The 11,531-nt window shown below is 32.1% G+C and overlaps 1 protein-coding gene across 1 annotated transcript; it reads right to left on the bottom strand.

Moving 5' to 3' along the window:
* Positions 1-10,371: 10,371 nt before the first annotated feature.
* Positions 10,372-11,331, bottom strand: LOC139425006 (uncharacterized). The gene has a single exon (XM_071177620.1). The coding sequence runs from the start codon at positions 11,329-11,331 to the stop codon at positions 10,372-10,374; it is 960 nt and encodes a 319-aa protein (XP_071033721.1).
* Between the last annotated feature and the right edge of the window lie 200 nt (positions 11,332-11,531).

Raw genomic sequence — 11,531 nt, 5'->3', positions numbered from 1 at the left:
CAATCAACGCCCCCCCCTGCGGGCCGTGGTAAAATTATCAAACGTTGACAGGTCCGCGGTGATAAAAAGGTTGGGGAACACTGGCCTAGATGACAGTACTTTCTTAACATGTTGAAATTCTGAATTCCAGGAATTTCAATAATTTTCCCCGTGGAGTCAGTTGAACTGTAGAAGGGCAAATTTTCAGACTGGGAATCGTAAATTAGCTCTGATGTTATTTTCAAGGGGCAGCAAAGTCTCTGATTGAGGTGGTAGGAATAATTTGAAATGCCGTTTACAACTGTTGATAGAAATCTGCCATCAAACTGCAAAAGAGAACCTTGATCAATGAATTTTTACTCGTATTTCCCTCTGTAATTTCAGTTTATTTTATTTTCCTTCTCTTTGTTCAATATTAATTTCATTAATCAACATTTATTACACATTGGCAAAATGGGTGCCGTTTTGGGTTGATGGCGTGCTCTCCTCATTTGAACGGCATCACACTCTTCAATTGTGTTGAAACGTAATATTAAACAATGCGCATGCGTCGTCATTGCATACGTTGCTAAGGCGACCGCTGCTGTTTGATATTTTTTTTAGAATTCTTTTTTTCACTATTAATTTTGAAAAAAAAAACCATGAGTAACCAACGATCGCAATAAGGAAATCACAATATTTTAAAAATTATATTTCATGATTTTTTTAAAATTTTTTTAAAATTCCTTTTTTAGTTGGATAATTTGAGCTGGGGAGAATAATATTTATAAGTTCTCAAACTGCGCCAAAATTTACTTAGAAAACCTATAAAAATGCAGCTGCATAGTAAAAAATGAAACATATTTAAGAATGTTTACCAGACCCGTAATGAGTCTAAGATCTTTCCAAATTGGAAGAAAACGATCACGTATTCGATAAATTCCAGCTTACAATATCAGTTGGAAACATCGATATCAAATTGGATCACAGATCTTCTACTTTAGCTGCAAAACTGAATTCATTTCGTTCTTTCGGTCGCGCCATATTTGTTTTCGAACAATTTGATGTTGTGTCGATAAGTCAATAAGTTGAGTGTATGATCGTTTTCTTTCTTTTCATAACTTTATCATAGTACCATATATTTTAAACATTATATGTTGCTTTCACATACTGCAAAAGCAAATTTTTTGATATTTACAACATTGTAATTTGATATCACTAATGCAAGATTTTAATTTTTGTGATGTATTTGTTTGACCTGGAAAATCTCCGATTAAGTGACTTCAAATTTAACATTAACCATTAAAACCCTCAAAGTTCAAATAACACCGCAGGAACTTTAATTTATTGTAAATATGACATCATTTAGGCGTCGGTTTGGCTTCCATTTTTAAGATTGCGCCAAGACCGTACCGTCAACTATAATTATCTCAAAGCTATTAATCATTCTCTGTTTGATTTAATAGTATGCTTTAACTGGTGTTTAGCATAGGCGCAGATTTGGTCTCAATATTGGAGATAAAGGATTATATTCACACTCAAGCACTCAAGAGCACAATTATTGAAAAGTGACCATATTTTTTAAAAAAAAATTATATTTATTATTAAATTTGATGAAACAAGCGTTATATAAAAAAGAAATTTTTTTCTTTTTTGTTTTTCTTTTTTGTTTTTCTTTTCTGTTTTTCTTTTATTTTTGCTATTTTTTCTTGTATAATTTACGAACTAGAACAAATACTTGAATTGCAAATTAATTTGCATAATTTCAAAAAAAATTCTTGAATTTCTCTTTAAAGTGACTAAACAAATCTTATTAACTAACAGTACATAATGTTTAACAAAATAAAAAGTGGTTTAAAAGCTGAGTAAAACCACCTAGTTTGATTATGTTTAAAGAAATGCATGTGAATAAAAATTAACCTTTCAACGACTGCACATTTCCTATCTGGAAATTGGAGAAAGAATAGTTGCATTCAAAAATAAAATGCTCGCAGTGATTTTGCTAAAAGTATATGAAATTTGATTAATAAGTTGGGCATATACATTGTAAATATAATTTTAGACAGCAGTTTTGTCATCTTTTTTATTTTCTGAACATTTATCTAACATTATCTTTACAGCAATTTTGCTATTTTTTAAAAAAAAAATAAGAAAAGAAAACTTCATGAAAATATGAATAATGAATCTCATATATATCAGATGATATTTTGCAACTTTATCAGCTAAGACATAATAAAAATACAAAGAAAATATAATTATAAAAATGATAGAATAGTGAAAAGCAATTACATAGTATTGTAATTTAGCAAACTACAGAAAAATTGATAATTTAGTATTAAAAGTTAAGAAAATATGAATTTTTTTAAAAAAATGGCTCCATCGTCTAAATTTAATTTAAAAGCACAAGATAATTTACTAGAACAGATATTGCAAATTTAAAAAATAAATAGATTGATAGAAATGAGGTTTTAATAGAAAAAAGATGAAAAAGAATAATTCAAATTACTTTATTTTTAATGTTTAAATGAAGAAAAGATTTACAAAGTTAAACAATTCATTTATAAATAAGTTTTTTTCGAAACAAATCTTCCAACTTCATTTGCATACTTTTGCAGCTAAATCTGTCTTCGAATTTTTTTCTTATTACTAAGTCTGCTAGGCATAGCAGGTGGTATTTCACTGTTTTTCTTCTGCATTATCATTTCAGACTCTTTTACTTTAGATTTTTATTTACTTTTCACCCATTTTGTTTCTTCTATAACTAAGCTTCTACAACTATAAATGTATATAAGCTCGAACAAAGGATATACTTCTGGAGGATTGTCTTTTTACTTCATTTCCATCCATGCATTTAGATTGTTTTGGTTCTTTAGTTAAAGTTCATTCCTTCGATTTTTTTCAAAACTTTGACTGTGCAGTAGTGGAAGCCTTTTGATTTAATTTTGCTAACAGCAGTTTTTTTCTGTATATCTACATATATATATATATACATATATTGAAAGTTTCCCGTCCATGCAAGTTTATTTCAATTCGCTACGCGCTTTATAGATTTCGTTTTGTGTCTTGTTCTGCTTTTTCTTTACATTTTACTTTCTGTTTTTTACTTGATATTTATTACGTAATGTGTTCTATTTTGTTTCAAAAATTTTTTGAATTCTCCCCACACTATTGTATTAATATATTTCGCTTTGGCTTTATTGATATAATGTTAGAAAGCATTCCTTTTTACAATTGTACTCCTTTATAATCGCGTGAGTTGATGAAGATATTCTACCTTTTTTTCCCAGATTTTATTTACATTTTTTTAATAATTCTTCTTCTTATCTTTTCATTATTAAACTTAAAGTAAATAAAAACATTAAACTCTAATGAAAGCGCACATAAAAAGCTGACGAAACTCAGAGCATTTATAATATAAAATATGAGATGAAGAATGCTGAGTATGAAATAAAAAAATTAATAATAATAAAAAAGTATATCTGATCAGCTGCAACAAGCATAACACACCTTTTTAACAATTGTTATAACAACGTGGTGAACAGCAAAAGTTGTAAGCTATGTTGCTATGGACTGGACACTACGCTATCAACTAGACTAGAACATGAAATACAAAATAAGACAAACTTTTAAAATATAACCCCAGAAAAGTTTAATTCGAAGTCATAACGCAACAGGCTTCTTTCCAAACCGCCCTACAGAAATACCACTTCATGATTCCTTCGGATTGAAGATGGTACGCCGCCATAAATGAATAAAAGTGTCGGTTGCAGTTTATGTATTGTGGTTTCAAAAAAGTAAACGCTAACTTAATTTTTAAAATGAGCCAAACGGTGATTAATGAAATCAGGATGCTAATGAAACACTTGAATAAATGTATCAATTTTAAAGATCAAAATACTGATGAATAAATTAAAGTTTTACTAAAAAAGAAGCATTATTTTTAGCAGCTGGTCCCAGGACTTTCTGATCCAATGTGTTTACATGCAAAAAAAAATCACAAGAATGATTGTTATAAATAGGTTACTCTATCAAGCAAACATTACATGCAAGTTAAAAGCAAACTTTTAAGTAAATAAGAAAATGTATGAAATTTAAGAATATTTCCATGTGCTTCATATCACAAATAAATTGCTTGGTATTTTTCTAAGTAACTTGTAAGATGCTGGGATTATTCGATAACATTAAAATTTGAAATCTGCGTAAAAGGTAAAATATAAAAGCTTAAGTTTCAGCAAAAATATTTCTTTACTTTTAAATGAGGCAAAATATTCTAAATATTCTACTCAGAATTAAGAACAAATGCTGCAGAATTATTAAATGTAATCATAGTGACTGGATGTTTTCCTGAAAGGAAGAACACAAGTTCCTAAATAGGGCTCATAGATGCCTTTTAACATGACAAGGTAAAAACCAAAGTATAGGGGTCTTGAAATTTCTGTCTCTTTACTTCCAAGAAAGTTTTAAAGATTCAGAAAAATACCAGCAGTGGTTATTTACTCAGCACGCAGGTAAGTAATATCTGAATATTTTGTTTGAGGGTAATACCAACGAATGAAGTTCATTGAGTTAGTTCTAAAAAAAAAAGGAGTCAGGTACATTTGTTCAGTTTTCGCGATGTTTTCTTTGTTTTTGACGAAACAGTTTCCTGAAGAATGCTCAGTAGCGAATATTTTGTCCATCTTTATTAAGTTTTTTTTAATAAGTTCTTTTTGTTTTTAGTTGCACTGTAAAATATATACATAAATTCCAAATTCGAGCAAAGTTTCTTCGTCCTTGACCAAAAAAGTTTCCTGGAAAAATGGGTCTGGCAATCATTCCTTCTTATTTGGGGGAAATTAATATCTTCACTAGTTTCGTCAAAAGCGTTCAGATTTATGTGCTATATTAATTAATATTATTGATTAGGAAATGTAGCTAAAATCAATCCTTTAGGGTTCTTATATGTTTGGTTGAAATTTTAATTGGGCAGCATCTTAGCAATTGTGATCATAGGTTGTGTATTTTATGTGAGCAGATATACTTCAGCTTTATACTGTCTTAAAAATGTGGTTGCTAATAAAATTGGCACTTAAAAACAATTTCTAGTAACTAGTATTAAGTTTGAAGTAAGTGTTCTCAGACTGAAAACACTGCACCATCACTGAAATTGCGTATCAGTGAATGACATCTCAATTATTTTAAGAAATCGGGTAAGGGGAAACGGTTGCACTAGCTCCTGCGCCATCCCGCCTAACTGGGTATATTATTTTGAAATAAGAAAATAAGTTGCAGAACTATCGTTGCGCACTAAAAAGACTGACTGACTCAAAAGTGCTTAAGAAGTTCCATCAAAAATTTATTTAAGAGATCCTGTTTCGCTAAAAAATACGTGATTTCGTGGTAAAACAATTGTCAAAAATAACGAGATGCAGCTCATAAATTACTGAATCATCAAAACGAAAATCAAACTTCGGCTAAGATACTTTTAGTTTTATTTTACTAGTATTAAAATTATTTTATAAATTAAAAATTATTTGCTTATTAAAATTATTTAATTATTAAAAATATTTAATTATAAAAATTATTTAATTTTATAAAATTATTTAATTTTATAAAATTATTTACTTATTAAAATTATTTAACTATTAAAAATATTTAATTATTAAAATTATTTTATTAATTAAAAAATTAGTTAATTATTATAATTACTAACTAATTATTAACTTATGTAATTATTAACTATTATAATTAGTTAATTATTATTTTAAACCAAAATGCAAATTAAAGTACAAAAAACCATCTTACATACTGATGTTTGATTCGAGCAAAATATGTTTAAATTAAATCATCATAAATTTGATAGTTTATTTTATATTTTAATTTCGTATGGTTTTTATTTATATTATTAAAGCTGTTTGCTTTAAAAATGTATGCATACAGTAATATTGTTTAAAAGAAAGTGAAACTGAATTCTTATTTTCTTATAGAAGTGCAATAGATTTCTTTCCCAGAAATATTCAACAAGAAATTAGACCTGGAAGCCATATATTTAATTAGAATCTCTAAAAAGTCTCTATAATTAATCAGTTCCAATTAAATGAACTTCCATCTGTTAGCCAGCAAGTCAACTTTCAAGTTTCTGTCTGAACTCACTTCTTACTTGTTTCAGTATCTTTAATTGCAGTAAATGGAAGACAAATTTACCCCAGACAATATCTTTCAATAATCTTTAACTAAATAAATGACGCCTCATTAAATTTCGAACTGTATTAAAGCGTTTTAAAAGCATTCCTTAAAGAATTTTAAAAGTGCACAATAACAAAATTCCAGATAAAATTACGGTTTAAAGTACTGATACCCTGAGTATCGGTAGTTATCGTACCGTTATTTGACTGTACTGTGTTTTACTGTAATTTGATCTGAAACTATTTTACAGAGTAGTAATTTTTAAAAAAAATATTTATATGTGACAAGAGGTTACTTTAGGGAAGACCTCTAGTTTAGCTTTTCTTTGAGCCTTTTTCAAATATGAAGCACTAAATATGTGAACATATTCCTAAATAAAAATCTAGTAAAATAAAATCAGTATGAAGGTATAACAGAAAAACAATAAAACAAAAATGAATTCAATCATGGTAAATCCACAAATCCAAAAAATTCTTTTTCAAATGAATTCTTAAATTGATTCAAGAATTATAATTGAAATGAAATAGAAAAGTAAATTTAAATTTAAATAAAATATACCTAAATAAATCGCAGGACTTTATCAAGGCACATCCTGCATGCATTCATAAATCAGCATTCACAAATCAAAAGTGTTATTCATATCCCGAACCCTATAAGAAAAAAAAAAACATTCAATATAAGATCAGATTCAATACGCGAAAAGTATTACAATTTATAAACCGAAAATGATCTTAAATTATTTTTGTTGACGTATGTGTATTGTTCTTGTTTTCCAGTAGCGCCATCTATGGCCAAGAATTCGACTTCTGCCACACACATTCGTCGCACCCGTTTATAGGGCGGATCTATTCATACATCCAGTCATTCATCCACAGATCGTAATTTTGACCTGAATCAGAGAATGATCGATCCTCAATCCAGTACTCCCAGAGGTATTGATTTGTTATGGGAACATCAGAAACGCTTAACCCCGTCCCGCCCCCTGTCGGGGGCATCCGGGGAGCAATTTAAATACAAAAACAATTCCCAGTTTGAAAAACAAAGGAAAGATGAGTATTTACAATGAGGAATAGAAAGGGTGACTTGAATTCAAAATATAGATAGCAAAACAGATGAAAAGATGACTCCATCAACAAAGTAACGAAAAATGTAAAAATGCAAGATATGTAAAAAGCAGATATTTGAACAGATGAAAAGTTAACTCGGTGTACAAAGTCGTTAATTTTAACAGATGGAAAGCTGATCCAGTCCATGTATCAAACAAGTTTAAATGTGAAAGTAAGTACAGGTGAAATGTTAATTCCATACACAGAGTGTCCTATATTTTAATTATAAAACTCAGGGTAGGTGGAAAGGAAACTTTCCACCTTTACAACAAATCGAAAAGTTTGATGGGGTTTGGATAAGTCTTCAATTTCAGTGCGTGATGTCAATGTTCTGAGTTCGTTATTATGACGTGTCTGGTGGCAAGCCAGGGCTAAAGTGGCTTTCGATGATTCGTTCTACGCCCTTTTGCATAGCTGGTATCCTCCAGTGTTGTTTGAGGGAGCTATAGGTAAGGTTTACCGGGAAATTTGCTTTTCTTATGTTATCAAGTAGAGGGCAGTGAATCAGTAAATGTTCCAGGTCATCTGTAACTTTGCAGTTATTGTATAGGGGGGATTTATTGTGAAACTTGGATTGGTATGTACCCTGGGTTCCGTGGTTTGTGAGAAATTGGTTCAAGTAGAAATTTCCATAAATTTTACGGTAATTTAGATGGTGGGTATGCCTGCCCTGGTTTTGATCATCATCCCACATATTTTGCCAAAGATTTGTATTTCGTTTGAACATCGATAACTTTACTGAACTTTTTGGCTTCTGGTCAAAGAGATCAATTTCGGTTTTTTGGCAGGCCAATTTCGCCTGACTGTCAGCCTCCTCGTTGCCGTGGTGTCCGACGTGAGCTTTAATCCAATGGATTATCATGTTTGATTTATATTGGTCTTTCATCAGTTTAATTAAGCAATCGTTTTCCTCGGGGTTTGCCAGTGATTGTAATCCCGAAAGGGAATCGGAAAAAATATGAACATCTCTATTTAATTTGTTCTTAATTATCCAGTACATTGCCTGAAGAATCGTCCATAATTCTGCTTGAGTAGTTATTAAGTCTATATCTGTTACAATCTATTTGAATATCCCCATCCTACACCACGAAGGCGCATCCCACGCGGTATTCGTTATTATAAATTAATCTCGATCCATCTGTGTAGATCTCTATATCATTGCCTATTGGTGGATCAAAATTATAAGGAATAGAGATGAGCTCCGCAGGGTGTCTGGGCGTGATTTCCGGTTTTGTTATAACGTTATCGTTTTGTAAATAAAGATTAGCCATATCAGAATTTGTCTGAATAATCAGCTCCAACGGAACCGTCCCAGCCAACACCTGAAGTGCTGATGTTGATGTGGTTCTATAAGCCCTAGTGATGCTCAATAAGGGTATTCTTTCGATCTTTTTAAGTTTATTAATGATTCTGACCTGATTTTTGAACCATACTTCAGACCCGTAAGAAATGATTTTAATTATACTGTTTTGATATATAAACTTACGTATTTCTGATGTGATCCCCCAATCTACCCCGGACAATCTTTTAAATTTAGCATAGAATGATAAAATTTTATCGTATAAACCATAAAGGTGCGGCAACCAGGAGAGCTGACAGTTTATCCGAAACCCAAGGTACATTATGGTGTCACTAATAGGAATATTTTGATTTCGAAGTTTTACTGTTGGTTTCCTCGTTATTTTCCTGGATTTTGGAAATACAGTTGCTTGGGTTTTATTGACACTAAAATGGAGATTCTGTGTCTCTGCCCATGACTGATATTTCTTTAGAATATCTGTGGCTCTTGGTCCCAGTCTATTTACTATAGTTCCCGTTACCAGCACAAGAAAATCGTCGGCGAATTCGATGACGTATTCGTCCACTTGTCTCTTCTCTCTGAGTGCAACATCAGCTATTGTTAACCACAGTAATGGTCCCATGCTCGAGCCTTGTGGTACCTCAGTGGTGACGATATGCTCTATGGTAACTTCATCACTTGTATATATGACCTTCCTGTCTGTAAGAACACTTTTAACCAGATGAAAGGTAGTGTGAGTACAATTAAATTTCAGTAGCTGGTTTAGTATTTTATGCCACCTCACAGTATCGAAGGCCCCCTTGATGTCCAAGGAGACCCCCGTGCATATTCACCCTTTGTTTTCGCTTGCTCAATAATGTTAAGGAGTTGCTTAACCGCAGTTGTTGTGGCCCTATGCTTTCTGAAGCCATGTTGGTCTTCATGGAGTAAACTGTTCGATTCCAAAAAGTACGAGAGTCTGGAAGTGATCAACCTATCCAAAATCTTCCCCCAAACCGGGAGTAGAGAAATTGGTCTATAACCGTCAGGTTGATCTAAATTTTCCCCCGTCTTCGGAATCAGAATTAGTTTTGCTATTTTCCAAAAGCTTGGGAAGTAGCAGAGTTCTTGACACTTATTAAAGATCGCTAGCATCCAGTCTGGTGCTAATATATAGATTGCCTTAAAGACTTCCGGCGGTATGCCGTCGTAGCCTGGAGCCTTGTTATTCCTGATTTTATCAACAGCGTGTTTCAGCTCTGTGTAAAGAGCTGATCAATATTGCAATTCTCGGTACTCGGTAACTCTTCTTGCCTGTAAGTCTTGAAATGGTAATTAATGATTTCCTGAATGGTTTCTAGACTATTTACTGTCATGGTTCCATCTATTTTCCTTTGTGGTTTGAGAATCCTATTGTCAAAATTCTTGTTCTTGGCAATTTGGTATGAATGTCCAAAACACTCTTGTATCGTTATATTTTGTAAATAACTTCTTAGTGTCTCTCTTTTTTGTCTTCTTATGTGTCTCTTGTATAATGCCTTTTCTCGTTTATAATCCACAAGCTTGGCCTTCCTTTGAACAGAGTTTGTCTCTACCTGGTATTTTCTTCTCTTTGCTCTTACAGAGATGCCAACTTGCTCCGGACGGCGAATAAATATTTTCGAGTGGCAGTTTATTAATTGTGATTCTTGGTTTAAAAAGTTCAATTTATTAGGCTTTTATCCACCACTATTTCTAAATAATTTAAAAGATTATATAATTCGCCACTTTGTTACTGTCAAGTTATGCTAAACCTTTTAAAAAGCAAGCAAAATTAGTCAAATATTTGCAAATTTTAGTTGTAGCTATTTACCGTTTTTTAAATTATTTTGGCGTGTCCGAAGCAGTTGGCATCTCTGCTCTTAATCTTTTTCTGTGGATCGCAAGATCCAAGGACCACCATTTTGGACTTCCTTTATAGGATTTCTCTTTTCGTTTTTTACATGTTTCACATATTGAAACGATTTTGTTTGTTATTTCCTCTATCATTATGTCCAGTTCTGCGGTACTGTCTATTTTCTCCAGCTGCCTCATCCACTTCTCACGCTCTGAACTTATCCTGCAGGAAAACTTGAAAAGATCTAAATCATGATAATTTATTTTCTTTGGTCCTTGATATACCTCGTCCCCTAATTCCATCAAGATCAACCTGTGGTCGCTCAAAGTCTCTTGGTCTGAAACTCTCCAGTTTTTTAGTTCGATATTGTTTGCGGTCAGAGTCAGGTCAATCCAGCTCTGACCAGTAGTGGATTGAAAGGTAGCCGGGGAATTTGGATCATTAACTGTGTCCAAGTCCAACAAAAATATAAGGTCCAATAACTGGTTGCCCCTCTGGTCGTTTGAATTACCCCAAAGGGTGCTTTTAGCGTTGAAATCGCCGTTTATGATAAATCCGTAATCTGAGTATTTGTATATATAGTATTGTAACTTATCGAGCATGGGCGAAAGGTCTTCAGTTGGTGGGATATATACAGATGCGAAACAAAACCGTCTATGTGTGCCTAGCACTTCTATTATCACCAGGTCCCTTTCTGTGACAATAGGAAAAGCCCTGATAGTACTCTTCCTCACCACCACAGCAGCCCTGGGTCTTTCTTTTGCTGCAATTATTTGTAGTTCGATCTGAAATCCCGTGATAAGATTTTCCAAATTATAATAAGGCTCATTTAGTGATCCTATGGACACGTCCATAGTAATGAAATCATTTGAGTGCTGTATGTTTGCTATTCTGGTATGATTAAGATTAATATGAGAAAAGATTATATCCTTTGACCTTTTATCCATAGTTTATTCTTTTTGCTGTTTTTTCTTTCTCCCAGATGTAGGAGTTGCAATTTCTATGGGTAGCACTATGATTTGTTTTTAAGGTCCACTTATGTTTTTCATTTGCCGATACACAATTTATACATTTACTTTTATTCTTGCATGTGTCTGTTTTATGACCCGTCTCTGAGCAGTTTGAACATGTCTCTTCTTTTTTACAA

This window comes from Parasteatoda tepidariorum, chromosome 1, assembly GCF_043381705.1.
Source record: "Parasteatoda tepidariorum isolate YZ-2023 chromosome 1, CAS_Ptep_4.0, whole genome shotgun sequence".
NCBI lineage: Eukaryota > Metazoa > Arthropoda > Arachnida > Araneae > Theridiidae > Parasteatoda > Parasteatoda tepidariorum.
Note: the sequence above shows the minus strand (reverse complement) of the source record. Positions and strands in the feature narration are given on the sequence as shown.